The 26,341-nt window shown below is 46.6% G+C and overlaps 13 protein-coding genes across 13 annotated transcripts; 8 read left to right on the top strand and 5 right to left on the bottom strand.

The window, feature by feature from the left end:
• Nucleotides 1-1,096: 1,096 nt before the first annotated feature.
• Nucleotides 1,097-2,549, top strand: EDB93DRAFT_1340017 (uncharacterized protein; the record flags this gene model as incomplete). Its single annotated transcript, XM_041455440.1, has 3 exons — nt 1,097-1,188; nt 1,255-1,275; nt 1,335-2,549. Exons 1-3 carry the CDS (start codon nt 1,117-1,119, stop codon nt 2,547-2,549), a joined length of 1,308 nt encoding a protein of 435 aa, XP_041302971.1. The 5' UTR covers nt 1,097-1,116.
• A 153-nt stretch (nt 2,550-2,702) lies between these two features.
• Nucleotides 2,703-4,247, top strand: EDB93DRAFT_1331548 (uncharacterized protein; the record flags this gene model as incomplete). Its single annotated transcript, XM_041455214.1, has 3 exons — nt 2,703-3,133; nt 3,201-3,221; nt 3,282-4,247. The coding sequence occupies exons 1-3, from the start codon at nt 3,062-3,064 to the stop codon at nt 4,245-4,247; spliced, it is 1,059 nt and encodes a 352-aa protein (XP_041302972.1). The 5' UTR covers nt 2,703-3,061.
• Nucleotides 4,248-4,625: 378 nt separating this feature from the next.
• On the bottom strand, nt 4,626-5,344 carry EDB93DRAFT_1093524 (uncharacterized protein; the record flags this gene model as incomplete). Its single annotated transcript, XM_041446523.1, has 2 exons — nt 4,626-4,742; nt 4,805-5,344. The coding sequence occupies 2 exons, from the start codon at nt 5,342-5,344 to the stop codon at nt 4,626-4,628; spliced, it is 657 nt and encodes a 218-aa protein (XP_041302973.1).
• A 908-nt stretch (nt 5,345-6,252) lies between these two features.
• On the bottom strand, nt 6,253-7,721 carry EDB93DRAFT_1175342 (uncharacterized protein). The gene is made up of 3 exons (XM_041450469.1): nt 7,284-7,721; nt 6,680-7,228; nt 6,253-6,619 (listed from the first exon to the last, which is right to left on the bottom strand). Exons 2-3 carry the CDS (start codon nt 7,220-7,222, stop codon nt 6,503-6,505), a joined length of 660 nt encoding a protein of 219 aa, XP_041302974.1. The 5' UTR covers nt 7,223-7,228; nt 7,284-7,721; the 3' UTR covers nt 6,253-6,502.
• A 35-nt stretch (nt 7,722-7,756) lies between these two features.
• EDB93DRAFT_1175345 (vacuolar protein sorting-associated) lies at nt 7,757-9,011 on the top strand. Its single transcript, XM_041450470.1, has 5 exons — nt 7,757-7,995; nt 8,055-8,268; nt 8,316-8,458; nt 8,514-8,574; nt 8,628-9,011. The coding sequence occupies exons 1-5, from the start codon at nt 7,844-7,846 to the stop codon at nt 8,697-8,699; spliced, it is 642 nt and encodes a 213-aa protein (XP_041302975.1). The 5' UTR covers nt 7,757-7,843; the 3' UTR covers nt 8,700-9,011.
• A 1,022-nt stretch (nt 9,012-10,033) lies between these two features.
• EDB93DRAFT_1175350 (uncharacterized protein) lies at nt 10,034-11,677 on the top strand. The gene is made up of 2 exons (XM_041450471.1): nt 10,034-10,904; nt 10,956-11,677. The coding sequence occupies exons 1-2, from the start codon at nt 10,166-10,168 to the stop codon at nt 11,393-11,395; spliced, it is 1,179 nt and encodes a 392-aa protein (XP_041302976.1). The 5' UTR covers nt 10,034-10,165; the 3' UTR covers nt 11,396-11,677.
• A 527-nt stretch (nt 11,678-12,204) lies between these two features.
• Nucleotides 12,205-14,191, bottom strand: EDB93DRAFT_1107705 (L-Aspartase-like protein; the record flags this gene model as incomplete). The annotated part of the gene is made up of 12 exons (XM_041447764.1): nt 12,205-12,344; nt 12,399-12,521; nt 12,577-12,640; nt 12,698-12,976; nt 13,028-13,117; nt 13,167-13,298; nt 13,356-13,503; nt 13,551-13,654; nt 13,708-13,794; nt 13,850-14,006; nt 14,059-14,144; nt 14,189-14,191. The coding sequence occupies 12 exons, from the start codon at nt 14,189-14,191 to the stop codon at nt 12,205-12,207; spliced, it is 1,413 nt and encodes a 470-aa protein (XP_041302977.1).
• A 130-nt stretch (nt 14,192-14,321) lies between these two features.
• On the top strand, nt 14,322-15,123 carry EDB93DRAFT_891397 (uncharacterized protein). The gene is made up of 6 exons (XM_041457837.1): nt 14,322-14,434; nt 14,482-14,546; nt 14,607-14,676; nt 14,731-14,783; nt 14,837-14,895; nt 14,954-15,123. Exons 1-6 carry the CDS (start codon nt 14,381-14,383, stop codon nt 14,959-14,961), a joined length of 309 nt encoding a protein of 102 aa, XP_041302978.1. The 5' UTR covers nt 14,322-14,380; the 3' UTR covers nt 14,962-15,123.
• Nucleotides 15,124-15,159: 36 nt separating this feature from the next.
• Nucleotides 15,160-15,520, bottom strand: EDB93DRAFT_1175358 (uncharacterized protein; the record flags this gene model as incomplete). The annotated part of the gene is made up of 2 exons (XM_041450472.1): nt 15,358-15,520; nt 15,160-15,321 (listed from the first exon to the last, which is right to left on the bottom strand). The coding sequence occupies exons 1-2, from the start codon at nt 15,487-15,489 to the stop codon at nt 15,160-15,162; spliced, it is 294 nt and encodes a 97-aa protein (XP_041302979.1). The 5' UTR covers nt 15,490-15,520.
• A 2,256-nt stretch (nt 15,521-17,776) lies between these two features.
• EDB93DRAFT_1175364 (uncharacterized protein) lies at nt 17,777-19,038 on the top strand. The gene is made up of 5 exons (XM_041450473.1): nt 17,777-18,072; nt 18,127-18,284; nt 18,334-18,526; nt 18,578-18,831; nt 18,886-19,038. The coding sequence occupies exons 1-4, from the start codon at nt 17,859-17,861 to the stop codon at nt 18,622-18,624; spliced, it is 612 nt and encodes a 203-aa protein (XP_041302980.1). The 5' UTR covers nt 17,777-17,858; the 3' UTR covers nt 18,625-18,831; nt 18,886-19,038.
• On the top strand, nt 19,020-20,313 carry EDB93DRAFT_1175368 (uncharacterized protein). The gene is made up of 5 exons (XM_041450474.1): nt 19,020-19,161; nt 19,234-19,474; nt 19,529-19,621; nt 19,679-19,846; nt 19,901-20,313. The coding sequence occupies exons 2-5, from the start codon at nt 19,337-19,339 to the stop codon at nt 20,240-20,242; spliced, it is 741 nt and encodes a 246-aa protein (XP_041302981.1). The 5' UTR covers nt 19,020-19,161; nt 19,234-19,336; the 3' UTR covers nt 20,243-20,313.
• An 894-nt stretch (nt 20,314-21,207) lies between these two features.
• EDB93DRAFT_891474 (O-methyltransferase-domain-containing protein) lies at nt 21,208-23,367 on the top strand. The gene is made up of 10 exons (XM_041457838.1): nt 21,208-21,620; nt 21,674-21,681; nt 21,733-22,052; nt 22,100-22,280; nt 22,339-22,460; nt 22,510-22,692; nt 22,747-22,771; nt 22,819-22,860; nt 22,912-23,109; nt 23,156-23,367. Exons 1-10 carry the CDS (start codon nt 21,434-21,436, stop codon nt 23,267-23,269), a joined length of 1,380 nt encoding a protein of 459 aa, XP_041302982.1. The 5' UTR covers nt 21,208-21,433; the 3' UTR covers nt 23,270-23,367.
• Nucleotides 23,368-24,064: 697 nt separating this feature from the next.
• On the bottom strand, nt 24,065-25,649 carry EDB93DRAFT_1175384 (uncharacterized protein). The gene is made up of 3 exons (XM_041450475.1): nt 25,519-25,649; nt 25,436-25,453; nt 24,065-25,386 (listed from the first exon to the last, which is right to left on the bottom strand). The coding sequence occupies exons 1-3, from the start codon at nt 25,633-25,635 to the stop codon at nt 24,220-24,222; spliced, it is 1,302 nt and encodes a 433-aa protein (XP_041302983.1). The 5' UTR covers nt 25,636-25,649; the 3' UTR covers nt 24,065-24,219.
• Between the last annotated feature and the right edge of the window lie 692 nt (nt 25,650-26,341).

Here is a 26,341-nt window from a genome sequence, read left to right on the forward strand (position 1 = left end):
GGCGTCGGAGTCGTCTCTTCCTATTAGTATTGATGGAGCCAAATATAGATGAACGATGGCGTCGAAATCAATGAGAATATGGGAGGCGGTAAAGACGTCTCCTCCGAGAACGTATTGGACTGTCTACAATACTGCATGGGTTAAACGCGGACTCGGAACTGTGTTACGCACTTATCATCGACTCTGGTACTATGCACTAGCAACACATAGTACTCACAATGCGACATTCTAAAATTTACGGCCCTCATTCATTCCATCCAAGTAGTGGATGATCTGCATCAGATTGAGTAGCAAAATTCGGTCGAGAAGGTTGTATTTCTGTCACCATGAAAAATTCTAGGGACATGACCTGGAGTCCTGGGCCGGGAGGAATGAACTCAGTAGCATTGCCGCGGGCTGTACAGCTGATCCTGCCAGATGTCACGGGCATACTAGGCCATTTTTTTTGCCACGACTACCATGTGTTCTTGTCCGATTGCTCACAAAAATCTCTCACAAATCCACTTTGTGGCCAGGCCCCAGGCTTTCTTTTCACGATTATACGGATGGGCTAGATACACGTTGAATTGGGATCTGGGATCTGGAGAATACCGCTGAAAGTACACGATTGCATTTCTGTCGTCGATGGAAACAAGGGTCAGCCTCATTAACAGATTTTGTAGAGGATGAGGGCTTATTAGCGTCTTTGATGCATGCAAGCAGCCGCATCATTCGTCACGAACCCCGTATAATCAAGTTGGTCGCTGCCAGAGGACTTTTCCGCACGAATTATCTCCACCAAAAGCTAACGGGCCACGTTTGAAGCCACGGTGGACACCCCGGGGGCCCGGACCATTGTCATCAAAGCCTTCGGCCGAATCCACCCCCCTTTTATCGTTGTTAGGACTTCGATGTCGACAGGCGCTTCTTGTTACCACTGGCGTAATAGCCTCAGGTTTTTTCGACATGGAGGAATGGTGGCCATAAATTTGACACGGGGTGCGCAAAAAATACCGGAAGTCTGGAGGTTCTATGTTACATAATAATACGGTAAACAATATACATACAGGCGCTTGTGCTTTCTCATGTATCCAGTTCTAGCCCATTATATTCTTGCTTCTCGCCTTGGTCAACAAAATGCAAACAGCACACTCGAAATCCAATGTAGCTGAGTCTGTTTTAGACCTCATTGGTGCAGTACAAAACATCGTAAGTACCCACTTTCTTGAATCTGAAATATTCGTGTCAGCTGAGAATAACGATCACCCGTTCCAGCTCGCACGCTCGCAAGTGATTGTGCGTCGACTCCTTGGTCAATTCCGACATGTCACATGTCATGTACTGACTATGACTAGATTCCAGACCTTGAAACTCCATACTCCAGATTCCCTAATACTGATCGTTCTACCATCGATCTTGGGGGCCAGAGTGTTATCAACATAATTGCCACGCGCCAGCAGCAATTGGACTCAGTTCTGCACAAGATCTCGAGCCTGGAGGCTGTGATGAATAGCGTCAAAATGCTTCATCGACAAGTTGTCGAAAAGAGGGAGAAGATTACGCAGTCGATGAATCTGCACAAAGGACTCGTATCGACTCTCTGGCGCTTGCCAGCAGAAATCCTTAGCCAAATATTTAAGCACTGTCTCCCCGAAACCAATTTGTTATTGTCCCCATCGACCCTAAAAGCCCCCTTGCTGTTAACAGGGATATGTCGACGATGGAGAGAGGTTGCTGTGGGTATGCCCGAGTTATGGTGCAGGTTGTATGTGGAAGTCGACGACAGACACTGGGAACAGGCGGCTTTCTGTTATGATTCATGGCTCAAGCGTTCACGAGGACGTCCGCTCTCATTAGCACTCGGGCGCCACCAGTCGACCAGACTACGAAGCTTTCTCCAGCCTTACACAAGTCAAATCACATCTCTCCGAATCTTTGCCCATTCCTTCCGGGGCGAATGGCCTGAGATTTCTGTAACGGACTTCTCAGCACTTCAGGAGCTGGCCATACTAGGGATGACAAATGCTAACAGTCCAACTTTCGCACAATCTGTCTTACGACTGCCGTCCACCATGCGCAGTCTCAAGTTCGTTGACATGAGGCCGTTTTTTGACATCGACCACTTGTCTTCCCTCAGTCCTGTATGGGCCCACTTGACAGATGTCCAGATCGCTGTATGTCACGCGAACGCAGTGCTCCATTTGCTTCGTCTATGTCCCAACCTCTCCTCTTTAACCCTCCGCGTAGCATTTGAACAAAAAGATCCCTTGACATCATTCACGCACACCAAATTACAATATTTACGCATCCTTCATGACGCTTTGCTCACACGCCATTTGTCTGAGCTCTTCAATGCCCTGTCGCTCCCCAATTTGCGCGCACTTGAAGCTCGCCGCAATGCATCTTGGCCTCATGAGGATACGAAAGCATTGTTGGTACGGTCAAACTGTCCCCTGGAGACCCTTACTATTGGTGGTCGAGTGACGATAACAGATGCGCAGAGGGCAGAATACATTTCCCTTATTCCTTCCCTGAAAGTAATAGTGGATCACAGTAGTACATACTTCTGATGATACTGGTGGTCACTTAGTTCGAGAAATGACACATTCGGACTAGCAGTAGAATAATACAATGAGACTAGTAGGATAGCATGATTTTCGAAGCCAAAAGTGATCAATGCGAAAGCATCAGAAGTATCCATGCTTCAATTGCTTCAAGCTAATACCTATGAAAAGAGCGGGCCGGAACTAGCGGACTTTCAACTTGGGTTTTCTCGCATTCCTCAGTAGTTATGTCCCTTGTTTTCGACCTCAAGTGTTTATTCTACCATCGCAGTCTTGTAACCAGCAATCTATCTTGTTCCCTTCTACGGGATCGTTATCAGACTTAGGGTGTTGCTGACAATACCAACCACCAGCATATATATATGCGCTGCTACACGATAATATTGCTCATACCGAGTCACGACAAGCTGAGAGTCATCTAGCTAAGAATAATTCGACTGGTGACTCACTGGCCATTGAAATATCCATGGATCATCGCAAATTTTTGATGTCTCAAACTTCTCGCTTTACCCAACGCCATGCAGACAGCCTACCCAAGATTCAATGTCTCCGATTCTGTTTCAGATATCTTCGGTGAACTACAAAACCTCGTAAGTGCGCAGTTACTTCAATCATAATCAGAATTCGTGTCAAGAACTTAACAATCACCCATTCCAGCTCGCACGCTCGCAAGTGATTGTGCGTCTACTCCTTGGTCAATTCCGACATATCACAGGTCATGTTACTGACGATGACTAGATTCCAGACCTTGAAACTCCATACTCCAGATTCCCCAATACCTACTGCTCTACTATTGAGGTTGAAGGCCAGAGCGTTATCAACATCATCTCTGAGCGTCAGCAGCAATTGGATGCAGTTCTACGTGAGATCTCGGGCCTGAACGCCATAACGAACAGCATCGAAAAAAATTATCAGCAAGCCGTCGAAAAAAAGGAGAAGATTACACAGTCCATAAATCTACACAAGGGAGTCACATCGACTCTTTGGCGCGTGCCAGCGGAAGTCCTATCTCAAATATTTCACCACTGTCTCCCTAAAACCACATCATCGTCCCCATCGTCCCTAAAAGCCCCTATTCTGTTAACAAGAATATGCCGAAGATGGAGGGAGGTTGCTGTGAATACGCCCGATTTATGGTGCAGGTTATATTTGGAAGCCAACAACACAGACATGAGGCGGGCGGCTTTCTGCTACGACTTGTGGCTCAAGCGTTCACGAGGATGTCCGACCTCGTTAAGACTCGGGCACAACCACTCAACCGATGTACACCGCCTTCTTCATCCTTATATGACTCGTATCACATCTCTCCGAACCTATGTTGACTGCTTTCGGGGCAAACGTCCTCACCTGCGTGCTACAGACCTCCCAGCACTTCAGGAGCTGGTCATAGCAGAGATGACAAATCGTGATATTCAAACCATTCCACGATTCATCTCGCGACTTCCTTCGACTATGCGCACTTTCAAGGTCATTGACACGAGGCTGTTTTTTGACATCGATCTCTTGTCCTCTTTCAGTCCCATATGGGCCCATTTGACGGATGTCCAGATCCCCGTATGTCACCCAAACGCATTCCTCCATTTGCTTCAGCTATGTCCCAACCTCTCCTCCTTAAATGTTCGCCTATCAGTTCTCCAAAGCGTACCCTTGAAAACATTCACACACACCAAATTAGAATCCTTATGCGTCCCTAATCACGCTTAGCTCATGTACCCTTACGAATCATCTAGGCTGTTCAATACTCTATCTTTCCCCAATTTGCACGCGCTTGATTTTCGCTGCAATGTGCCTTGGCCTCACGAGGATATGAAGGCATTTTTTGCACGGTCAAAGTGTCCCCTGAAGATCCTGATTGTTGGTGGTCGAGGGAGGATAACAGATGCGCAACAAGCGGAATACATTTCCCTCATTCCTTCTCTCAAAGTAGTACGTAATTTAGGGTAGCACATACTTCTGGTAATACTGGGTGGTCACGTATTTCGAGAAATGACGTTTTTGAACTCGTAGTAGAATGATACAATGAGACTGGTAGGGGAACGGCATAATTTGCGAAGCCAAAAGTGAGCGCTCAGTGCGTAAGCATCAGAAATTGAAATATCCATTGAACACTCTCCAGTTTCTTGCCGCGAACCACTGTACCCAAACAAGTACCTTGCAGTCAACCTTGTGACCGTCCACCCAGGCTTTCTTCTGACAAGCCTAAGAACAGAGTCGAGTCAGACACATGACTTGAATCGAAGCATATTACCGCCAATGCTCACCTCTCCACAATATGACATTTGTTTGCAGCGGGAGCACAAGCGCAAGTGCGTCTTGTCAGATGTATCCTCCTTTTGACCACAAGACCCACAGCATCTTGATTGGCGGTCCGAGTTGCGTGCAGCCACATCATCGCTGACCTTCAGCAGCTGCTCGAGCGAGCATGGTATGATTCTGATAACGGAGGCTTCTTCGACGCGTATACCAACGCTCATGTCTAAGAACCCATGCTGTTCGCCATATAGCACAGCAACTGTGTGTCCTTGCTTGATTTGCGGAGCGAGCGCTTGTCCGCGGTCATCTGTGTACAGCCCGATGGTAACGACCTGATCTTCCTTGTCCTTTACGCGTAATAGGATTCGTCCGAGACCGTAAGAGTCAACAATCTCGCCAAGAAAGCACCAGTGCTGGCTGGGTGCAAATCCGTATGGGCCCTCGTCGTAGTAGGTGAGATCAACATCATTCTCATCTGGAAGGTCGCTGAATGTCGGGAAGTTGACGTCATTGCGCAGGAGGCTTTTGGAAGTCTTGGTTTTCGGCATCGTGATGCAGCAAGTTGAGCTTGTCCGAACAGACATTGAGGAGGAACAAACAAACCTGGATGTTTAATGTTGCTTCAATTTCAATCTGAGTTGGACGAGGTGACGACGCGGAGAAGACAAGAGGCAACAAACACTCTGGAGACCACTCTGTCGCGGCCTCTGTCAGAAGGTGTGTTTGCAGCGTGTTAATTTGTGGCGTATCAGGGTTCCAGTATAGGTCTAGGATCCTGGCCTCTTATATGAGGACTCGAATAGACGCACTGGCCACGAGTCTAGTCATCGTTATCCGAAGCACAGTTGATGTTCTCAGGTATACCTGATTTGATCATGTAGAGGGGCGGGTTACCGTCAATGCTGAAGCTTTACGACAAATAATTGATTTGAGAAGCTTTCTTTGAGGTCTCATTCTGCGATTGAGAGAGAATTATTGTAGAAACAAAGATATTCAACTGGAATATTTGCGGAGCAAACACGGAGCAAGATGTCTGGAAAATGTGAGAAGGCGCAAAGCGTTTCCAGTCCAGATCGATGGTATGCCGGTGATCAAGTGAAAGGGTGGCTGAGCGGCCAGCCTCGCATCTAGGTGATGGTGCTAATCAGGGTCCACAAGAGCAAATTTGCATGATGCGAGACGCACTGTCCTATGCTGGATAGCTTGAATCATGCAATAGCGCAGACACTAGAGGGGGTGGGAGGTAGGCAAAGGACAGCTCGGCGATGTTTTGTGTTCAAGTTGAGGAGACGCTATAACGTCTTCCGGAATCCGCACGCCCAAAAGTCTAAATGAATAACCCTGGGCTTGTGCCTCGCAACGTAATAGAGCGGCGACCTTGTGAATATTGGACAGAGACTTGACAATGACGTTCGACTATTCACGAACTTGAGCACTGCGCCAGAGCGAGGGAAGTGAAAAACGCATTTGCTACTGAGTGCTCTGTAGCACTTCTGATGATGCACCACAAGAAATTTGCAAGATTTACTCTCCCGCGTCATCCATAATAGCACAATTGGTTGTGTATCGTCCATGTACCTTCATGCCTCACAGAAAATTCTAATGTTTGATTTATGTCCTGGACTAGGATAGTACGGCACAATAAAGTGAAATTTGGAGGATAATATGATAATTCGCAAATCCAACAATTTACCAGGGTGAAGCCATCAGAAACTGAACCAGTCGTGGAACGTTTCCCAGTTCTTTGCCGTGAACCACTGTACCTCGACAAGTGCCTTGCAGTCAGCCTTGTGACCGTCCATCCAGGCTTTCTTCTGACAATCCTAAAACGTGCTTGAATCAGACACCGTATTGAATTGGGACATAACAACGTCTACGCTTACCTCTCCACAATATGATGCGTATCTGCAGCGGGAGCACAAGCGCAAGTGCGTATTGTAAGAAGCGTTCTCTCCATTGCCACAAGATCCACAGTGTCTTGGCTGGCCTTTGCGCAGTACAACCAGATCATCGCTAGCCTTCAGCAGCTGCTCGAGTGAGCATGGTATGATTTTAATGTTGGAGGCGTCTTCGACGCGTATATTGACAGTCATGTCTAGGAAGCCATGTTGCTCGCCATACAGTATAGCAACTGTGTGACCTTTCTTGATTTGTGGAGCGAGCACTTTTCCACGGTCGTCTGTGTACAGCCCGACGGTAACGACTCGACCGTCCTTGTCCTTTACGCGTAACAGGACTCGTACAAGACCAATAGAATCGACAATCTCGCCGAGAAAGCACCAGTGCTGGCTGGGTTCGAATCCGCACAGGTTAAGGTTGTAGTATTTGAGGTCAATTTCATCCTCAGGTTCGGACGGAAGGCCACTGAAAGCTGGGAAATTAAAGCTATTGCGCAGGAGGCCTTGGGGTTTCTTGGATTCCGGCATGGTTTGCTGCAATCTGATTTAAGTTGAGCTTGTCATAGACTGCAAGGAAGAAAGACCGAACCTATCAAATTCTGTGTATTGAATATCTTTCACTTCAAGTGTAATTGTACGACGTCCGTCACGAAATGAGAAGAGGAGGTAGAGGATGACAACCGACCAACATTGGAAGAATTTGCAGGATCTTAAATGGTGCCGCAACAATGTGATTAAGAAACGAGGAACAAAGAACAAAGAGATCTGCATGCAGCACGCAGCGCTTCAATGTCGTGGTGGAGACCTTTGTGCATTGAACTGGCTCTCCTGGCAATTTAAACCGATAATTCAGAAATTTAGACGCACCATTCCTGCGCACTTCCATCTAAAAAGGCAGCTTTTATAATAATATGGGCCTGCACTCCTATTTTCAGGCCCGGGCATTCAAGCTAAAGCTTTAAGCCTCTAGGAATGATAGTCGGACATCTTGAACTTGAGTGAGTGGCAATGTCAGCTGAACACACACGCCTCACAAACAACGACAAACAATTCACTTGACTTCGACAATCGGTTAGTAATTACTTGCTGCCAACTTGAAGAGTCTCAGCTACAGAACAGTTCCGTACAGGAGAAGATCTTCTATCGAAAATGGCCACCCTTTCGCTGGACGAAGAAGTCCGACTTTTCACAAACAATGCTGAGCGAGAGAAGTACAATCTCCTTGGTACCTTGTACGGAATCATCGTCGCACTTGATTACCTCGAGCGCGCCTATGTTCGTGATGCAATTACCGCAGCACAGTATGTTGCCATCTTAAATTTGCTTTACGTCAGACTTAGGAATACATACGCTGCAAGAGATACTCTCCTGCGTGCACGCGTCTTCTCTCGCAGTACATGACCATGCTCAAGCTTGTCAAGGATTCCGTTCCTTCCGTTGAGCAGTTCATGACACGGTATCGGATGGATAGCCCCGCGGCGTTACATCGCATACGAGTTGGCGTACCAGCAACTGTTGAACATTCTAGTGAGGCGGGACCTGAGACTGGAAAGTGGATCGCTGAGACGACACAGGTTGGAGTTTCGTGTTAGAATCTTTCATTCTCTAACCAACGACACAGAATTTTATCACATTCATGGATGCGCTGAAGCTTAGGCTACGCGCTAAGGATCAGCTTCACCCGATCTTGCAAGAACTTGTTACAGGATATGCTAGGTTCAAGGGGAGCAAGGACTGGGAGGGACGGAGCAAAATGGTCAGCTGGTGCGTACCATTCTGTCTCCCGCATGCTTTCGATATGTCGGACTCACATTATCAGGCTTATTACATTAAACAGCATGAAGGCATCCGAAGAAATCACAGAAGAACAGTCCCGGCAGGTAAGTCTACAACCCTTCTGACATACGTGCAGTTCGCGCTAATATCTTCGTAGCTTTCATTCGATGTCGAACATGCATATGCCGAATTTTTCAGAAGTCTGAGCGGCAGTAAGGAAAGGTCGTAACAAAGATGCCCTCGATCATTTCATATCCAGGCGGCCCCACTTTGTTTTAAAAATATGGGCAATCAAAGATGTGCAGTCGGAGAGTCTTTGAGGACTAGTCATCCTGTGTCTTATCATGGTTGCCTAGCCTGATGCGTGTGGCTTCAGTGATTGACGCAGCAAATGCTGTCCATCAGGATGTACTCGTATATGGACAAACAAGACAATTACCAATACGCTGCTGCGCGATGACCTGCCCTGCGCGTTCTGCCGTACATAGATATCCGTAATCCTTTGAAACACGATAAACCGATACTAATTCTAGACTTTCAGCGTGATGTCAAATCCAACTGAGTTCAACGATTTCTTCACACAGGTATAACGATACGATCCAGTTTCTGGTACAGGTCACCTCTAGGGTCAGCGCTCCGAGCGCTCTAGTGGCATGGCACACATGCTGAACAGGACGTGCGCGTTCATAAATTTCATATGTCGAGTTTTAGGAGTTCCTCTCTTCTCATGCACTCGTCGTCGCGTTGCTTGTTACTGGTGTAGAGGCATGATGAATTTGTATTTTCGCTACTGACCCTCTGTTTTTCTCAACTCTTAGCGTTCTGCCATTGCACCTAAGTTTTAGGTTAACACGTATTCACGCTCGGTTTGACCCTTCTCATCTTTCCGCTACTAGGTCACAGCTTTAGGTCCAATTTCACCAGAGTCGCGCTGGAAAATCTTTTCTTTGATGAAACTCACACTGCCTGGGCCTCCGCGCGTTGGCAAGTGCTCCGGATTCAGACAAGTTGACGATCACTCGCACAGCAATTACGTTCGATGCAATGTATCGACACTTGAGTGATGTGATCTTATCACTCGTTGCGCTTCTTTTGATGGTGAATTTTCCCAATGGAATTTTGATTGACCTAGCCATCGGTGTGAATAGTGGTCTGAGTGGTGAGTGTCTTGTTTTTTGTGAGTCGTTGTTCTGGGGAGTAATGGATATCACAGGTGAAGACAACATATTTTCGGAAACCTATAATTGTTTATTTAGCTTTTATGCGATTCTGCTGGGTTATTTCTAGGAGATCTTTGAATTCGGTTTCTTGTTTCGTAGTGTACTTGACTGTGGTCCGCAATCGGAGTGATGCGGCGACTGACTCCATTTGCACCGAAGATATTGACCACCTCCTCGACATCCAGTAATTCGTGGTCATGGGCGTCAAGGCTGTTTATGAAAGTAGGATGATAGATGTAGAGACTGTTGTTTTTACTGAGATGGACTTGAGATGTCCATAGCGTTTTCTTGCAAACGAGGCTTATCTTATCATGAGTCTGAGTGGCTGTGCATGCATACTACTCTGTGCTAATTATTGACGAGACCCTGCGCAGTTGGCTGTGCCTCCCGTTCTTGCACAAAAATTTGGAACGGCCATCCGATATATAACTTCCTCCTTAAGCTTCTACGTTCAAACTTTTCGTTTTCAGAACCGATGTCGCCAACAAATCACCCCCCAGCGCATTCCAGTCAACTAGCAGCTGAGTCTCCGAGCGCTTTTCAGTATGGGTCTCCTCCACCACACACGACAGATTCAATGGGACTTGACGAGGAAATGCCTCCAGCCTACACTCCATCTGCAGACACTTACCATGGAGAGACCACAGTAGAAGTCGGTCCTCGCAGACCCTTCCAACAACAACCACGACCTAGTCATAGCACACACAGATCCTCGCATTCACACTCCTCTTCTCATTCCCATTCATCGAACACCACTTCTTCATCATCAAATTCTCAGCTGTTTTCCCCGTCCCAACAGCGTCCGCAGCAGTCACAGTGGAGAGTTCCGAGTTCGTTATCAGCGCCCGCTTCTCAGCAATACCAGTCTCGCCGAGGGGGCGGCCTGGTTGGAGCACTCGTCGGTACGGTGCTCAATGCAGTGGACACTGTTTCGAGTATGCATGATGAGCATATGCGGTCCATGCAACAATCCCAAGCGGGTGGCTATGCAGCTCCGTATCCGATGTCTTCCTCTCGTATGACCCAGAGCACTCATTCGCCGTCATATCAGGGGGGTCAAGGCCCAGTTCTTGGGGTATCTTCTGTGCAGCAGATTCCTCGGCGGGACATTCCGGATGATGGTAGTCCCACTAGAACCCCCGCGCCTGGACACCCATTACTAAATAACGGACACATCCTCGTATACCCCAATGAGGCCTACATGTGTGTCAAATGTAAGTGCAATCAGATCCTCTCATATAGCTAACTTACGTCGCTTCCTTAAGGCAACAATACGGGATACAAGAATTATGATCCCTCCCACCCCTGTAGAAAATGCTGGGAGAAATACGGAAAACCGTTTACTGGCGCATTGATGTATACATCCTGGAACACTGATTCTTCATCCCGTCCCTCAAAGTTTCAGCGTGCTCTACCCAGGTTTACCCCACCGCAGGCATCGCAGCTTTCAATTCAGTCCTCGAGTTACATTGGCCCATCATCGCATGCCGTTCCCCCACAAGCGCCTGCACTATACGTGTTTAATCCTATAATAGGCATGGGCCAAACCCCACCCGTTCCGCATGCCGTTCCTGTGCGCCCAGGTGATCCGCGCCTTGGGGGTCAAATGTGCCTCAAGTGTGGTGGCACAGGAACGCTGCCGCTCTTTATTATTGACGTGAAACCTTGCTCTGTGTGTGGCGGAATTGGGCGCAACTTGCGGTAGGTGCGTGTATGAGATGCTCATATAAAGAGAGTTTGGTATGGTACAATATACTATTCATTCATGACCGTTAATGTTTTCTTGGGTTACACACTTTCATTTGTACCAGTATGCGCATTCATCATTGTGTACTCTCGATCAAATTTCATATTCTGGCTGTATTCCCGCTCTCTGGAACGAGGGGACTTGCTACTGCCGTCATCAAGGACTATCTTCCATCACAAACTGGAGCTCAATACGTATTACGAATGCGTCGTCGTCGCATACCTTGCCACCACATCATGATGCAATGTCCTGATCCCTCATGATTTGCATACATGATAAATTTGGTATAGTATCAGGCTCTATCTACTCGCCTCGGAACCGCCTCGGATGGAGTCAGACGCAGTGCGCGATAATCAAAATCTATTGGCCTGATCAAGCTCCAACTTGGAACGAGAATGATCTACCAGTTCAATTGGTCAGATCTATAGAGGAGATCATTAAACATATTTGGTACGGGCGCGTCCACGCGGCACAGACAACTTGGAATGCATTGACATTTGATCTTCTATCATACGGCAAGGATGGATGCTCTTTGAAATTCCTGACACAGCTCTATAACAGAGCGTGACAAACATGATCACTATCACTGATAACAATATATACTGAGGCCTGATGGGATAATCGTTGAAAGACATCAGGAACACCAAAAAAATTAGGACCATTGGCATCCGGATCGCCAATTGGCCGCAGGCAAGTTATGGCGCTCATTAATCATCCCAGTGAAAGTTAAGGTCTCACCTTTCGTCGTTCGGATGAACGCTTTGCGACTATTCATCATCTGGGTGCAGCATCAACTCCGGGCGTACTTTCTCATCAAACTCCTCGGGTGTCAGAAATTGGAGCGCAACCGTCGCTTCCTTCAGCGTCGTTCCTTCCTTGTGTGCTTTCTTTGCGCACTTGGCTACATCTGTGAAGTATGATTGGCTTTGAACGGATTTGCACACTTATAATTAGCACGCACTATCATATCCAAGGTGGCTGTTTAGGATCGTTGCCAGCATCAAACTCTCGTTTAGGAGATGGTTAATTCGCTTCTCGTTGGCTCGGATGCCAACCACGCAATTCTTTGTGAACGAACGGGAAGCTAACAAGACGGCATAAGCGGGCCAATGAGCATAGTTTGAGTTATGGACGCCCACCATCAGAAAGAAGCCGAATGCTCTGCAACACGTTCATGATTATAACAGGTTTGAAGACGTTGAGCTAATTCAAGCAGTTGTCATCATTAAACGGTCGTTGTATCGCATGAAGTATCGATACCTCAAATTGTCCGCTGGCACTAGCAATGGTGACAGTAGTCTGATTGCCCATCACTTGAGCAGCGACCATAGTCACGGCCTCGCACTGCGTGGGATTGACTTTACCAGGCATGATACTACTGCCAGGTTCGTTCTCGGGGAGAATCAGTTCACCGAATCCACAACGAGGACCAGAGCCAAGGAATCGAATATCATTAGCAATCTTCATCAGAGAACAAGCGATGACATTCAAAGCACCATGCGCCTCGGCAAGGGCGTCGTGGCAAGCTAAAGCTTCAAACTGCAGGTCTCGATCAGAGTCCAACGAGCCAGAAGCTGTGAGATGTCTTACCTTGTTTGGTGCGGTCTGGAATTTCAAGCCTGTGATCTTGGAGATTTCGGCTGCGATCTTCACGTCAAAACCCGCTCTCGTGTTGAGACCCTGCACGACGTCTGAGCACCCATATTCGTTGGATGTTATATAAGCTCACCGTGCCAACGGCAGTTCCACCTTGAGCCAGTAAAGATAAGCGAGGAAGAATGTCCTTAGCATGAGCGATGCCATTATCGATTTGTTGGACATATCCGCTGAACTCTTGACCAAGGGTCAGGGGAGTAGCGTCCTGATAACGATAAGGCGGCGTTCAAATTTTAAGGCCAAACTTTCCATAGAATCATACCTGCAAGTGCGTGCGTCCTATTTTGATAATGTGACCAAATGACTGAACCTTTTCGTTAAGTGCATCCTTAAGTTCTGTTAATGCCGGAAGCAGCGAGTGGCTAATTTCAGTCACGGCGGCAACATGCATAGCTGTTGGGAAGCTATAGCTACCAGTAAATCCCTTGAATTAAACATTCCTCGCGCGGAAACTCACGTATCATTACTACTCTGGCTCATGTTAACATGGTCATTGGGATGGACGGGATTCTTGGAACCAAGTTTGCCACCAAGAAGTTCTATCGCACGATTCGAAATCACCTGTTAACCATTGAGGTAAAGCTAATGAGCACTCAAGAGTTTGATATGCTCACCTCGTTTACGTTCATGTTGGTTTGAGTTCCACTTCCAGTCTGGAAGACAACCAAGGGGAAGTGATCCATGAGCTTCCCGGAAATGACCTGAAGAAAAGTTCAATTTGAAACGTACATCCGAAGCTTAGGACGCAACTCTCACATCATCAGCTGCTTTCTGGATTGCTTCGCCTATTTCAGGATCTAGGCCATAGCTAATGTTAACGATGGATGCCGCTTTCTTCACCACGCCAAAGGCATTGATTAGGGGAGGCGGTAGTCGTTGTGAGGGACCACCGATGTCGAAGTTTTGTAGTGACCTGGTAGAAAGACTCAGTGATTAAGCATGGACATCAGATCAAATATGCGCACCTCTGTGTCTGTGCCCCCCAATAGCAATCAGTGGGGACCTGGAGCTCACCGAATGTGTCACGCTCAGTGCGGAAGGACTGATTTGACTGATATAGTGATCACATTTGTTAACTGGAATAAGTTGACTTACCATGACGATAAGACGTAGTTGGAGGAGAAGCTGTTACATAAGTAATAGGCGGAAGAAACCGGCTACGACCGGGAATCTTGCCATTGCCGGTGCCCCTATCACGTGCGAGTAAACTTTAGAAAGTTCTTGCCCAGGGCACTCATTTTGATGTTTCTATGGATGGCATCGAAATGTAAGTACGTGCGATAAGAGATGCTGCATTCTATGTATGCATGGGTGGTATTACTTAACATAACCGGTCTATTTGTAAGTTCTCTGCGGCTGACAGATCATCTCGGACTTAAACTTTACAGTCACTGGCACCACTGCCGTACTGCTATGTCACAAACGCAAACTTCCTCAATCTCTTCATCCTCCCGTAGGTCCCATCACCGAATGATCTTATCGCGTGATCTTCCGATTATTTTTTTGCCGTCAGGCATATAGGAATGCAGGAATATTTTTTGTCACGATGCAAAACGTATTTCCGTGGTTCATGTCCCTCCAAGGTCACGACTGAAATTGACTTGTTTCCTGCTAAGTCGAGCTTGAAGTTATCACAGCTGTACTCGCTAGACAGACTGGCAAGTATGTCGGTTAATGGTCATGTTTTCCAGTAAGTTCTCCTTGTGCTCTGAAAGGCTATGCTTGACATTGAGCAATTTTCAGTTTTCACTCTTATGAGAGCTGCCGCACTTTTTCTGCTCGAATGAATCGTCAGTTCATCCGTGCGTGATGGCATATTGGTTTCAGTCTTACGGTAAGATTGAAACCCACATGCACCAGAATGCTAGCAAGGACGGCGAGCGATGATGGGCATATAGGCACGTTCCATCTCTTATATCTATATCATCCAGATGGCCGTGAATCGTACAGCGTGTGATTTTTAACATCTCAGTGGAATAAAATCAATATTTTCACCCAGTCTACTTTTAGCGCATCGTTCCGTATTTAAGCCTCATTGTTCAACCATACACAAAACCTTGATCGACTCAGCAACGAACTACATCACATGTGCTATCAACTATGAACAATGGTATCATGAATGCGAAGGCAGGGATGTAATTCATTGTTGCGATGTGCCAGTGACCCAAGCTACAACTTCCCTTTAGTGGAGTATTCGCACATTCCCTATGAGTATTACAAAAGGTGAGCTATGGTGTTGAATCAAACAAACGATCCATACTCACGGGAGGCACACAAGTATAAAAATCACCGCAGCAATCCGCAGTGGTTTGGCAGCCCTCGTTCAGTCTAGCGCATGCACTGACAGACACAGATGCTGTTAAAGCAATAATAACGGCAAGGATGGAGAAGCGCATTTTCTGTACAGGATGATAAAGGATCTGATCTCGAATGATGACTCTTAGGTGGGTGGTCACAGCAAGAAGCAGGCTTGCTTTTATACCTATGGATAGCAGCGTCCGGACCTTTGCAGTCTGTAGATCGGATTGGCAAAATGGTGATGCCTGGCAAATGGCAGGGAGCCACGGCACGAGCTTATGGGGTCACCGGATAGATGATCCAGAATCTATTAACCTCTCGCATTGTATCACACACTTCTCTCTATCATTTTTTTAGCATCATGATAACGTGTATGTGACAAAAATGCATTGCTAAAAGTTAAGTGCGTCCCACCCACCAGTCATCTAATAGTTCAGACCTTATTCCTCCAACGACGAATATGCCACACAACTTGGCATTACATCGTATTGTCTGCAGGTGAAAAGTCGGACATAGAAGGGCGTCAGAGTCGTGTATGTACTGGTCGATATGCCAGAGATGGAGGTGCATGCGCGTTGCGAAGATACGAAGATGCGAAGGATACATACGGATATACTGTCATCATCATAGGGTAGCTCAACATATGACCAAACAATTCCGCGCGATGTCATCAGCACCTCGACACGACATATGAATAAGAGCAAGTATCTCAGAATGACGCCTCCCCCCTCACCATACTATCACCACGACATTAAGTAGACGCTTCTTGTATCTACATGACACATCATAGACACTACAATATATAGATACTGTAATAAAAAGTTTCGGCCAACGGAAAGTGAAAATGAAAAATTGATATGCACCGCGCGATCGATCAAGAACACGTTTAGTGCGCCATAGCCTTCCTCTGCAAACACGTCGTCAGAGTCATCGAGCTCCTCTCCGTCTAAATCGTCCTCGATATCTTCTCATTTCTCAGCTGCTTCTGGCGTGTCGTCTGCAATTTCTTCCTCGTGTTGGAGAATGTCGTCCCAGTCTCTGGTAGTTTTGTGACCAATTCCACCACCGCGGTACCTCATGAACATGTCTCGATCAACAAAACTATGTATTGTATAAATATGTCAGCCTTAGTAGCAAAAATAAATGCGCACATGTTAACACACTGAAAACGGTAGTCAGACTTGGGATCTTGAGGATCTATGTGATGTTCAAAACTGGGAATCAAGTGAACCCCGTGAACAACAGGTCTGGATCCAAAAATTCGTATGCATCAGAGCTGTCTTCATCGAAAAACTCAAGGTGTTAGAGTCGTTTTGCGGCCCAACTTACAGGCGAACTATCCCGTCTGAACCATCGGACAAATAAGAAGTCCATCCGAGTTGGGTGTGAGTACATTCCGGCGTCATTCTCGTGGTATTCCAAATTGATATGAAAGATCCCGATCACACGGGCATACCAGTATGGGTGAGTCTTCTCGTCTTCATGGGAGAGAACCATGATGTCGGCACGAGTACGGGATTTGATGGTGTTCTGTTCACATCGTAAATCGTAGGTAGTATAGTTGACGCACAAAATACTATGGTGGTATATTTTGTTGTCTGTAAATAGGACTGAGGTGCGATCAGGGTCGGAGAAGTCGCGATCATCTTCGTCGCATGCAAGATTGCGAAGTCGAGCAAGTAGATAATCCTTGAGTCGTGGAATAAGCTCCTAAGAAAATACAATGAAAATGCAAACATATATATCCAAAAATAGCTGTAATTTCGACGCGTACCGGTTGAACCAATATCTTACATCACAAACGTTGTCTATATTCGACCGTGTCGAAGCATACGTCCAGACTCCATGATATCTCGAGTTCATCGCAACATGACATGTATCGCAGACTTGGCATCGTTGAGCATCCTGATCAAGATCGTTGTGAATTAGCACAAAATGATTTGTTGAGCCTTCGTTGAGCGGTCAGGTATTGAAATAGCGTGTCTGTCTCATACTAGGGCGTCTATGTATACGCGAGAGTACCACTGATCTCGAGAGCACCCGGTAGGAGGTTACAACTTCGTCGGGCTTGGAGAGCGGCAGCACCGTGACTAGAGCCGATCAGTTTGTGTTTTGTATGGTCCATTGTGTATCCACATTAACACTGAATTCAGAAGAAAGAAAAATGGGGTAATGCGAATATAGAATCGGAATAACTGTGTTCCTCAATAGCAGATGTCGACTTGAGATGGCCAAGAAAATTCACTGGCGGCCAGGGTAGCTATATGCCAAGCGATAAGGTTGAGGTGATTTTCGTCAAATAATTTAAATTATTGGGTAAGCCAGGCAGTGATCAGCAGATTCACGTGACCATGTCACGCTAAATAATGAAAACACACAGACCCGACCATTTTATCAGACCAACATTAAAGACATCAAGACTAAGTACTCATTCTTCTCTTCGCCTCTCTCATATTCAACTTCATAAATGTCGTCACTTACTCCGCTCAAGGCATCTATACTCAGTCTCAAGCCACATAAAAATGAAGCTGCACTCCGGATCCGCAACAGTTCTGCTGCCCTCGTCGCTGTACTTCTTTTCACCCATCTTACTCCAGCACCGTCGCTGTGGACAGCTGTGGATGTCGTGTTCAGTGACTCAGGAGAAGGAAAATCTGCGTTTTGGATGATGTGTGCTGCTGGTGAGTGATCTTGTTCCACGTTGTTAATGAAGTCGCTGATGCGGCAGTTCGTAGAGTTGGCCATACTAAGTCTCTTCACACTGAACGCCCTTCAGGCAGCTATAGGGCTCATGTATCCACCAAAACTTTCTCCACCCGCGCCATCACCTTCGAAGAGCATCAAGACACCGCAATCACACTTACAAAAACGCCGTAATGTGTTGTCAACCCATGTAAAGTCCTGGTGTCTCTGAGCAAGTGTCCTTAACTGATAATAAATAGACGAGTCCACAGCCGCAACGCACTTCCTCCCCATATGTCTCCTCTCCAGTGTCAACGCCTTCTCGTACCCTTCAATACTCCATTCCAGGACCCACACCTCCACCTTTTTCCTCGCTGAACTCCTCGACTGGTATGCCACAGACACCCTCCCCTTTATCTGCGTACAGAGGGAAGCATTCAACGAGCATAGGACGTAAGCCATCACCATTCCTCCATCCGTGTCTGGTTCTGATCGTTTTACTAGACGCATTCAATGGTTCGATCCTTAGTAGACTCACAAAGGACGAATGATGAAGATGAGGAGTAGATATAGATTTGTAATGCGGTATTTTTGTTCAAGATCATGTCTATTGCTATCAGTGTTTCTGCGTTCTTCCAGCGCGCAATTGATAGTCACTCGCAAATGTTGGAATATTTGTAGTGTGCAGTTTGCGTGCGCATCGCTCACGCTCGTCACTCCAGTGCTGTCTCCATTGAATGGGTTCCTCGTGATGTATGGTGCGTACTAGTAGGGCCAGCATATGTCACTCACTAATAAATCGACTAATTTAGGCCAGTGATTGCCCCCCTGCCTTCATGTGTATCAGACCGTCACTTCGAGCAGCCCTTCTGGGTATGCCGTGAGACTACTGGCCGCTATGAACCGACACGTGTGATCTAAATATCCTTGAGATCATATAATGGCACACGAGATCACAGCATTTCCTGGTACAAGTACAGAGAGTGCCAATTTAAGAGAATAAATGAAAGGCATGTTTTGCAGGAAGGTCACTGATTATCTATCTGCAGATGATTCTGATCCATCTTTGAAAAAAAAACTCAAATAAGGTTAGTTGCGCCTCGGGGTAAGGGCCAAAGGGAACGAAGTATAGGCACGAGCGTTCACGTTGCATCCTACAGATCTTATCAGCAAGTCAAATTCAGTGAGCACACGAGATAAATTATATTTCTCTCTTTTTAAATCAACCACTTCTGATTTTTTTCCCTGTTCCTTTCGACAGACATGATGAGTGCACCAGCTACTCGGGCTTTCTCAATTCCAAGACCATCTGAGGCCGACTTTCGCCGACTTCACCATGCAAAGCATGACGAAATTGCCAGAGCTTTGAACATGGATGATGATGATTTCATGGAGTTCAAGGTACGCCTGTTCCCTTGCGTCATTTTCCCGCTGAACCCAGCATCCGGAATACAGAAACAAGTGCGTGATAAGATGTATGCATCGCTCGATCTCTCCAAGAGATTGGATGAACAAGATCCTTCAGTGTGGCGAAGATTTGTCCAATGGGTAGGTCAATCTCTTCACTATTGCGGCGCTTTCGTAATTCTAACATCTGCTCTTAAGGCTTATGAAGCCATGCCTTCCCTGATTTCGAAATATGAAGATGCTTGGCCAGTGGAGCTATATGTAAAAATCAACCTCAAGAAGCGTATTGCGTACGAGCGCTTCCGATTCAGAAAGGCAGTGGCGAAGTATAAACGGACAACGACCTTGAGCTCTCCTTCTTCTGTAGTGCGTTGATTCTTCGTCTTCCCTTCTTCTGTCCACACTCATCATGTACAACAGGGAGAAGCGGACATGTCACAGGCCGACCTGCCGCCACCCTACGATGAGGAAGATCGAGTGACACCCAGCAACACTCCTGGCGCGCGCGTGCATCCGGACGCTGCTCCAGACAACATCGAGAAATTTTTGAGGTCCTGTGACTTTGACCTCGGGCATCTCACAAGTACCTTCATCACGCAAAGAACAGGTCTTTTCAATTTGGAAAGACTGGAACTTCTCTCATCATGGCCTGCGGCCTTGAGACGCGACCACTTAGAGAGACACTTTGGAACTATGCTCGATGATGTCGAGATAGAGGTTTTGAACAAGCGGTTTGTCGAGATGAGCCATGTGCAAATTTAATGTTGGGTTAAAGTTGCTAGAATTGTATACATAATCGAGATGCAAATTAGGCTATCTACTTTGACGGATCATCTTGCAATTGAGGTGCAATGATCGTTCGTTGATTCAGTGTAAGCGTTCGCTTCCTCGTTTGTGACTCCCCTGGATGTATGTCCGACAGTCACTCAGTGCGTATCAGGAGTCAATGAGCAAGGACATGAACCTCGACCGTTGGTATGACCATATCGTATTAATATTCAGATAATTTCAAAACAAAGTCCGGAAAAGTTGTCCTAGCGAAGCCTCGATTGAAACGGCGCAAAAACGGCGACTGATAATATTTAGAGCTGAAGGCCTCACTGGGGGTAATTAGGAATTTAGGATATACGTAAACTAAGCAGTAGCTTATGTCAGCGGATGGCGAAGGATCTTGCTTCTGGCGAGTCGTCTGGCGTCCTGACCGAGTTGCAAACTCATGTTACGCCTGCTGCAGAAGGAGTACTTCAGTTCTCCATAGGAATAGGATCGCCTAAGGTTCTTTCAGCAGTCTTTTTTCAAAAGAGAAGACTCGGCGTCACAACCAAATCATCATAGGGATACTTCGCAAAACTTGATGGCACTGCACCTTCAAAGCTTCAAAAATCAAGATGTGTCCATAACCCACACACGGTAAAACAATTTCAATGTTTAGTCATGCGTCGCGCTGAAACGTACCTTGAGAAGCCTATTGATTTTGAAGGTCGTAATGCTGGCGAATGATCGCATTCTCATTGCAGAATTCCGAACCCGGGTGCTTCCAGTTGCGTTCCACCACAGTTGGTCACTACACAGTTTGTAGCTGTCAAATACACTTCCGATGACAACAAGTTGCGACGGGAATGCAATATGACTCAGAGAAAGCCTGCAAAATCTTGGTTCAGAAGTTTCCCATTCGTCGTGACTTCACCTGCTCCAACGTTTCAAATTGTGTGGTAGCCTAGGAAGGACCCTTGAATACCGCCACGTTCTCCGAATATACTGTGAGAATGGACAAATAGAGTCACCATGAGTGACTTATGCTACCGATGGATCAACATAGTTGAGTTTTTCCTTCTTTTTAGAGCCGATGGCCGCAGACCATGCTCGAAGTGGAGAACGGATATATGATATGCAAGGCATGTGACGCCTATAAAGACTAAGAGACCTCGTTGTTTTTTGACAGCAAACTACACCATGGCCCATGCAGAGCTTGACCGTCTGCAAGCATGTTTGAACTTCGCACTCGACACACTCCGTAAGGAGATTGACAACTCTCAGCTTCCCCCCCTGAGTCAACAAAGCTCAGTAGAACACCCATTGGATGACCCAACAACATACCTACCTAGTACGGGGTTGTTTGAAGCTCGCCGCCTCTCTTTAGGTACGTTACATTTGCCCCACATGAACCAATGCATAACTCAAATCATCCATCAGCATGCCTGGTTCGTTACTAACTGAGTTCTACATCTTATTCGTCTCAGTACCTCTTTTAGGGAGAGCTAAAGAACCTTATCCAGTCGCCTTTGGATAAGTGCATGGATGAGAGGTACACGATATATGGTGTTGCCTGCACAGACACCCTTATCAAGACCGGTATTATCGACTACCTATCTGATGTGGCAAACCCCTCCCAAGGTGTTCCGGCCACTGAATTGGCCTCAAAATTTGAACTTGATTCTCAAAAAATTGTTCCCATTCTCCGTTGCTGTGCAGCCAATGGTTGGGTCAGGGAAACTCGTGATTCTTCATTTGCTTTGAACAGATGCGCCCGCACTTTCATCGAAGGTAAAGCTGGTCGGAGACTGAACTTTTCGTACGTTTTCACTGTATCAGCGCTTACCAAGGCTAAATATTGGGCAGTATGCCTGGGTTTATGTCGATCATAGAAACTATACCACACTGGGTGGCAGAATCGGATTGGAAATTGTCGCGATCTCCAGAGCAGACTGCATTTCAAATCGCGTTCAAAACACCCTTGTTGGCATTCTCTTGGATTGTGGAAAATCCAGATGTTCTCGTTCCAATTGCAGATCATCTTCAAGTCTGTTCTCTCGGTTTGAGAGAATCACAGAGCGCTTATTGAGCCTTTGCTGTTCTAGGTCTTTGGTGACATGTCTACGCCGAGTATCGTGGCAGACTATCCGTGGGAACAGTTGCAAACCCCCGTCATCGTTGATTGTGGAGGAGGCGAGGGCGGTCTAATTTCGTCCATCCTAGATGCGTAAGTTGGCGTGCAAATTCATTCCCCGGAGGTGTCTCAATAAGGACAGGCATCCTTCCTTCCGAGGCATCGTGCAGGACATGGAGAATGTAGTCGCATTGACAAGTTCGATGATGGAGGAACGACGTCCTCGCGACATTGCAAGTGGTATACTCAAGGTGGAAGCCCACGACTTTTTCCAGCCTCAGCCTCGGATCGGAAATCAGTACAGCTTTATCTTGCGTCATATAATGTGAGTACTCGTTTCCCTTACCCTGAATTTTCTCATACCAGTCTTGTGTCAAAGGCATGATTGGCCAGACAAAGAAGCGGTCAGTGTGGCACATTCTACTTCAGTGACATAGCTGACTTGACTCAGGCAACGATACTGGGACATGTAGCCCGTGCACTTGGTCCTAAGGTCAACAGCTAAATTTACAGATCAATGTGCTATGTCTGATGAATCTTACAGTCCAGGATACTCATCATCGACATGGTAGCTGTTCCAAATGTAAATTCGACTGCGACAAGCGTACAACCGTTGATGCTTGATAACCGAGCCAAAGCTCCCGACTACAGGATTCCATCACACTTTGGTTCAGCGTCAAAAATCGTAAGCGGTTCTTCTGTGCACATGATGACCTTGATAAACGGTTGCGAGAGGTCTTTGGTGCGTGTAGAACAAATTTTGACGATTTCTACTGAATATCAAACAGCGTGAGTGGAAGAAATTGGTGAAGGGCTGCGGACTCCGTATCACGAACGTTTACCCGCTGCGAGCTCACACTTCCATCATTGAATGTGCACTTGATACACGAGCGTTGCTGTAAAAGAATTCCGGAGTAATGATACATCAAGATTTCCCATGCAGGATTTTGTTATTCTTAGGTACAGGCAAATATCATAAATTACTTCCTTTCCCCCGAGGTCGATTGCCACATAAATTTTACCAGATTTTATGAAAGCCTTCGACATAGCCTGGCAAGATTTCTGTGCTGATCACAAGTTACCCACAGCTCACCTCTATGCGCGCTCACCTGACGAATTTAGAATCTAGACTTCGCCTGGTTCCTCTTTCCAAATCGAGTCATACAGTAAGGTACGAGCAACGTGTGCGCGCTTCCACAGACCTGATCTCCAGGGAACCTCGAGACCTTCTGCAGGTGCAAGCATACGAAGACCTGATCAGCATCATGCATGTTTTAGATGATCGTTCACTTACGTGTGGAATTGTGTCTCCCAGAACATCGATTATATGTTGACATCTGGACCGACGTACGTTGACGACATACTTCACCTGTATATTCATCCAGCGGGTTCACTAAATACAACTATAATCCTGTCCGTCTCCACGTCCAGTGGACCAGAAGCGTGACGATTGAAGTTGCGGCAAGCGCGATCTTGTATTTTTCCTCTTCGCACCCGTGACACTATATACAGAGATGATCCGTTCGTGTTATGAAAGCGGACGTCAAGTATAAATGCTTATAAGCGACGATCGAGCATATAACGATCTGCAGTGTTGATCAAGTGGGCTTGCAAATGAATGATATGATGACTTTTTGTGCAGATAAGTCGCCATTTCGGGAGGCAGTAGTCCAGAAAACACTTTCAATAATTAACAACACGACTTGAGTCTATCATCACATCTATCAAAATATATAGGAGGTCAATACCTTCAGTTGAATTTGCTGGGAATTAGAGATATTACGAGGGCTGGTACAACTAATACATATTATGGAGTACCAGTACTCGTAGGGTAGCCAATATTATGCAGTCACTATACAAGGTTGGGATCTACTACTACTTTGAGGAAAGGAACGACTGAAACATATTCTGCTCGTTGTTCCTCTGTGGTAATCGCTAGAGCGCCAAAATTCAAGTTCTCCAGGGGACGTTCTGACTGTGCCAGAAATGCTTTAAACTCCTCATGGGGCCACATTAATGTATTCCAAACATCAAGTACGCGTAAATTGGGAAGTGAGAGAGCACTGAATACGCCTGATAATGGATTTCCAAATATCCGACCCCCGCCACAGAGATGCAAGGATTCAAGTGTGGCGTGCGTGAATGGCTCCAAGGCCTGTATCTGGGATACTACTATGCCAGTCTTTAACGAGGAGAGGTTGGGACATAGCTGGAGCAGATGGATGAATGCGTCTTGTTTATCTACGTAGATCTCGACTTCTGTTAGGTTGGCCCATACGGGAGCAAAAGAAGATAGAAGCTCGATGTCAAACCACCACATCCCTGGAAACTTGAGATTGGTCAACGTGGACGACAGTCGCGAGATGGGTTGTGCAACAGCTGCGGTATGACCAACAACGCTTAGTTCCTGAAGTGCTGGGCAAAAATTGAATGAAAATGCAGAGTCGTCCACTCCGTGAAAATCGATATAGAGAGAATGAATTTGATGACTATAAGGCTGAAGAAGGCGTTGCACTCGTCGGGTCCCGTTACTGTACTTGAAGTGAAGTGCCAGCGAGAGCGGTCGACCTAGGGTTCGCTTGAGCCATGCATCGTAGCAAGAAGCTCTTTGATGCCAATCATCGTGCTCGGCTTCCAACCGCAGGCTGCACCATAACCTGGGCATGCCCACAACAACCTCCCTCCATCGTCTGCATATTCTGGTCAATAGGACGGGAGCCAGCCTTGATGCAGGCGCCAAATACTCGTCTTCTGGGAGACAGTAAACGAAAATGTGGGATAGGATTTCTGGCGGCAAGCGCCACAGAGCTGGCGATCCGAGTCTCCCGTGCAAATTGATGGACTCGATGATTTCGTCCTTCTTTTCGACAAGTTGCCCGTAAAGATTTTGGATCTTATTCATGACTGTCTGCAAGTCTGAGATCTCGTGCAAAATTGTATCCAACTGCTGCTGGCGTTCGATTGCATGATTAGGATTTGGGACAGTGGCTCTGGAATACGGATTTTCGAGGTTTGTGATCTGTTCGCAGTCAATAACGTATCGGGTTGCGAATAGCTACCAGACATACAGTTGTTTGTGAACGTGGCTAGTGAAGCAATTGGTCAATATTTGGTGTGTTTATGTAAGAATTCAGCGCTCAGCACTACTCACTATATTCTGCAATGTGTCGATTATGTCTGAGACCGCCTTGGAGAAATTTATGTCTGAATCGGCTGTCTGCATGTTGTCGTTCGAGGAACTTGGAGACCATGAAATTTGAAACTTCATGGTATTTAATAAAGTACAACTGGTAGCGTGCCTGAAGCTCCCCCATATGTATGGCTGTCCTCTGACGTCTTGGACCCCAACCGCCCCACCTGGCCCCTACTAGCATGTGCGCTGCCAAATCTTATCTTTACGACGACAAGTCAACAACTCGATGGATGAAAATTCCACCATAGGTCATATTACTAACGGGCATGTATACGGAAGCCCTACGGTCACTCGAGTACCGGACAACGGCTATATGTACCCATCATACAGGACATGCGGTTCTGTACCTAGATTTGTCAGGCGGTCTGTTTGTTTTCTTACATAATAAATCAATAACCGTAAATATTGCGCTTCGTCTGCATTCATTTCAATTTCAACGCTTTTGGGCATTTGATTTTGTCCACATTGCTCCAGAACTAGCTGGGGGCCTTGAACGTTCTAAAAGACACTGCAGCTCCGCGGAGTCAAATACAAGATTATGCGCCGGCCGTCTCATTGAAAGCTGGCAGGTTCCTAGTGTCTTGCAGCTCATTTGACTGACATTTGACTTTGACAGTCGATTCATTCCAGACTCAACCTCGGCGGGCCGACGATAGCAAAAATATATTACGAGATGAAGCCAAGTCATTGCAACCCTCGTGAGATGTTCCTCAAGTTTGTATCTTGGTCTTCCATGGAGTTTCTGCTCAGTTTGGTTCGAGCACCAATGAATACCACGAAC

Source organism: Suillus bovinus, assembly GCF_016758785.1.
Source record: "Suillus bovinus strain UH-Sbo-P2 chromosome Unknown EDB93scaffold_84, whole genome shotgun sequence".
NCBI lineage: Eukaryota > Fungi > Basidiomycota > Agaricomycetes > Boletales > Suillaceae > Suillus > Suillus bovinus.

Coding starts and splice junctions, on each gene's coding strand:
- EDB93DRAFT_1175342 (XM_041450469.1), bottom strand. CDS start 7,222: ATGCCGGAATCCAAGAAACCCCAAGGCCTCCTGCGCAATAGCTTTAAT. Junction 6,620..6,679: donor ACGCATCATATTGTGGAGAG/GTAAGCGTAGAC, acceptor AGCACGTTTTAG/GATTGTCAGAAGAAAGCCTG.
- EDB93DRAFT_1175345 (XM_041450470.1), top strand. CDS start 7,844: ATGGCCACCCTTTCGCTGGACGAAGAAGTCCGACTTTTCACAAACAAT. Junction 7,996..8,054: donor GATGCAATTACCGCAGCACA/GTATGTTGCCAT, acceptor ACGCTGCAAGAG/ATACTCTCCTGCGTGCACGC. Junction 8,459..8,513: donor CGGAGCAAAATGGTCAGCTG/GTGCGTACCATT, acceptor TCACATTATCAG/GCTTATTACATTAAACAGCA.
- EDB93DRAFT_1175350 (XM_041450471.1), top strand. CDS start 10,166: ATGTCGCCAACAAATCACCCCCCAGCGCATTCCAGTCAACTAGCAGCT. Junction 10,905..10,955: donor GGCCTACATGTGTGTCAAAT/GTAAGTGCAATC, acceptor CGCTTCCTTAAG/GCAACAATACGGGATACAAG.
- EDB93DRAFT_891397 (XM_041457837.1), top strand. CDS start 14,381: ATGCTGCATTCTATGTATGCATGGGTGGTATTACTTAACATAACCGGT. Junction 14,677..14,730: donor GTGGTTCATGTCCCTCCAAG/GTCACGACTGAA, acceptor AAGTTATCACAG/CTGTACTCGCTAGACAGACT. Junction 14,784..14,836: donor GTTAATGGTCATGTTTTCCA/GTAAGTTCTCCT, acceptor AGCAATTTTCAG/TTTTCACTCTTATGAGAGCT.
- EDB93DRAFT_1175364 (XM_041450473.1), top strand. CDS start 17,859: ATGTCGTCACTTACTCCGCTCAAGGCATCTATACTCAGTCTCAAGCCA. Junction 18,073..18,126: donor TTGGATGATGTGTGCTGCTG/GTGAGTGATCTT, acceptor GGCAGTTCGTAG/AGTTGGCCATACTAAGTCTC. Junction 18,527..18,577: donor GCATTCAACGAGCATAGGAC/GTAAGCCATCAC, acceptor TCGTTTTACTAG/ACGCATTCAATGGTTCGATC.
- EDB93DRAFT_1175368 (XM_041450474.1), top strand. CDS start 19,337: ATGATGAGTGCACCAGCTACTCGGGCTTTCTCAATTCCAAGACCATCT. Junction 19,475..19,528: donor ATGATTTCATGGAGTTCAAG/GTACGCCTGTTC, acceptor TCCGGAATACAG/AAACAAGTGCGTGATAAGAT. Junction 19,847..19,900: donor TGAGCTCTCCTTCTTCTGTA/GTGCGTTGATTC, acceptor CATGTACAACAG/GGAGAAGCGGACATGTCACA.
- EDB93DRAFT_891474 (XM_041457838.1), top strand. CDS start 21,434: ATGGCCCATGCAGAGCTTGACCGTCTGCAAGCATGTTTGAACTTCGCA. Junction 22,461..22,509: donor ATTTCGTCCATCCTAGATGC/GTAAGTTGGCGT, acceptor CAATAAGGACAG/GCATCCTTCCTTCCGAGGCA. Junction 23,110..23,155: donor ACGGTTGCGAGAGGTCTTTG/GTGCGTGTAGAA, acceptor AATATCAAACAG/CGTGAGTGGAAGAAATTGGT.
- EDB93DRAFT_1175384 (XM_041450475.1), bottom strand. CDS start 25,635: ATGAAGTTTCAAATTTCATGGTCTCCAAGTTCCTCGAACGACAACATG.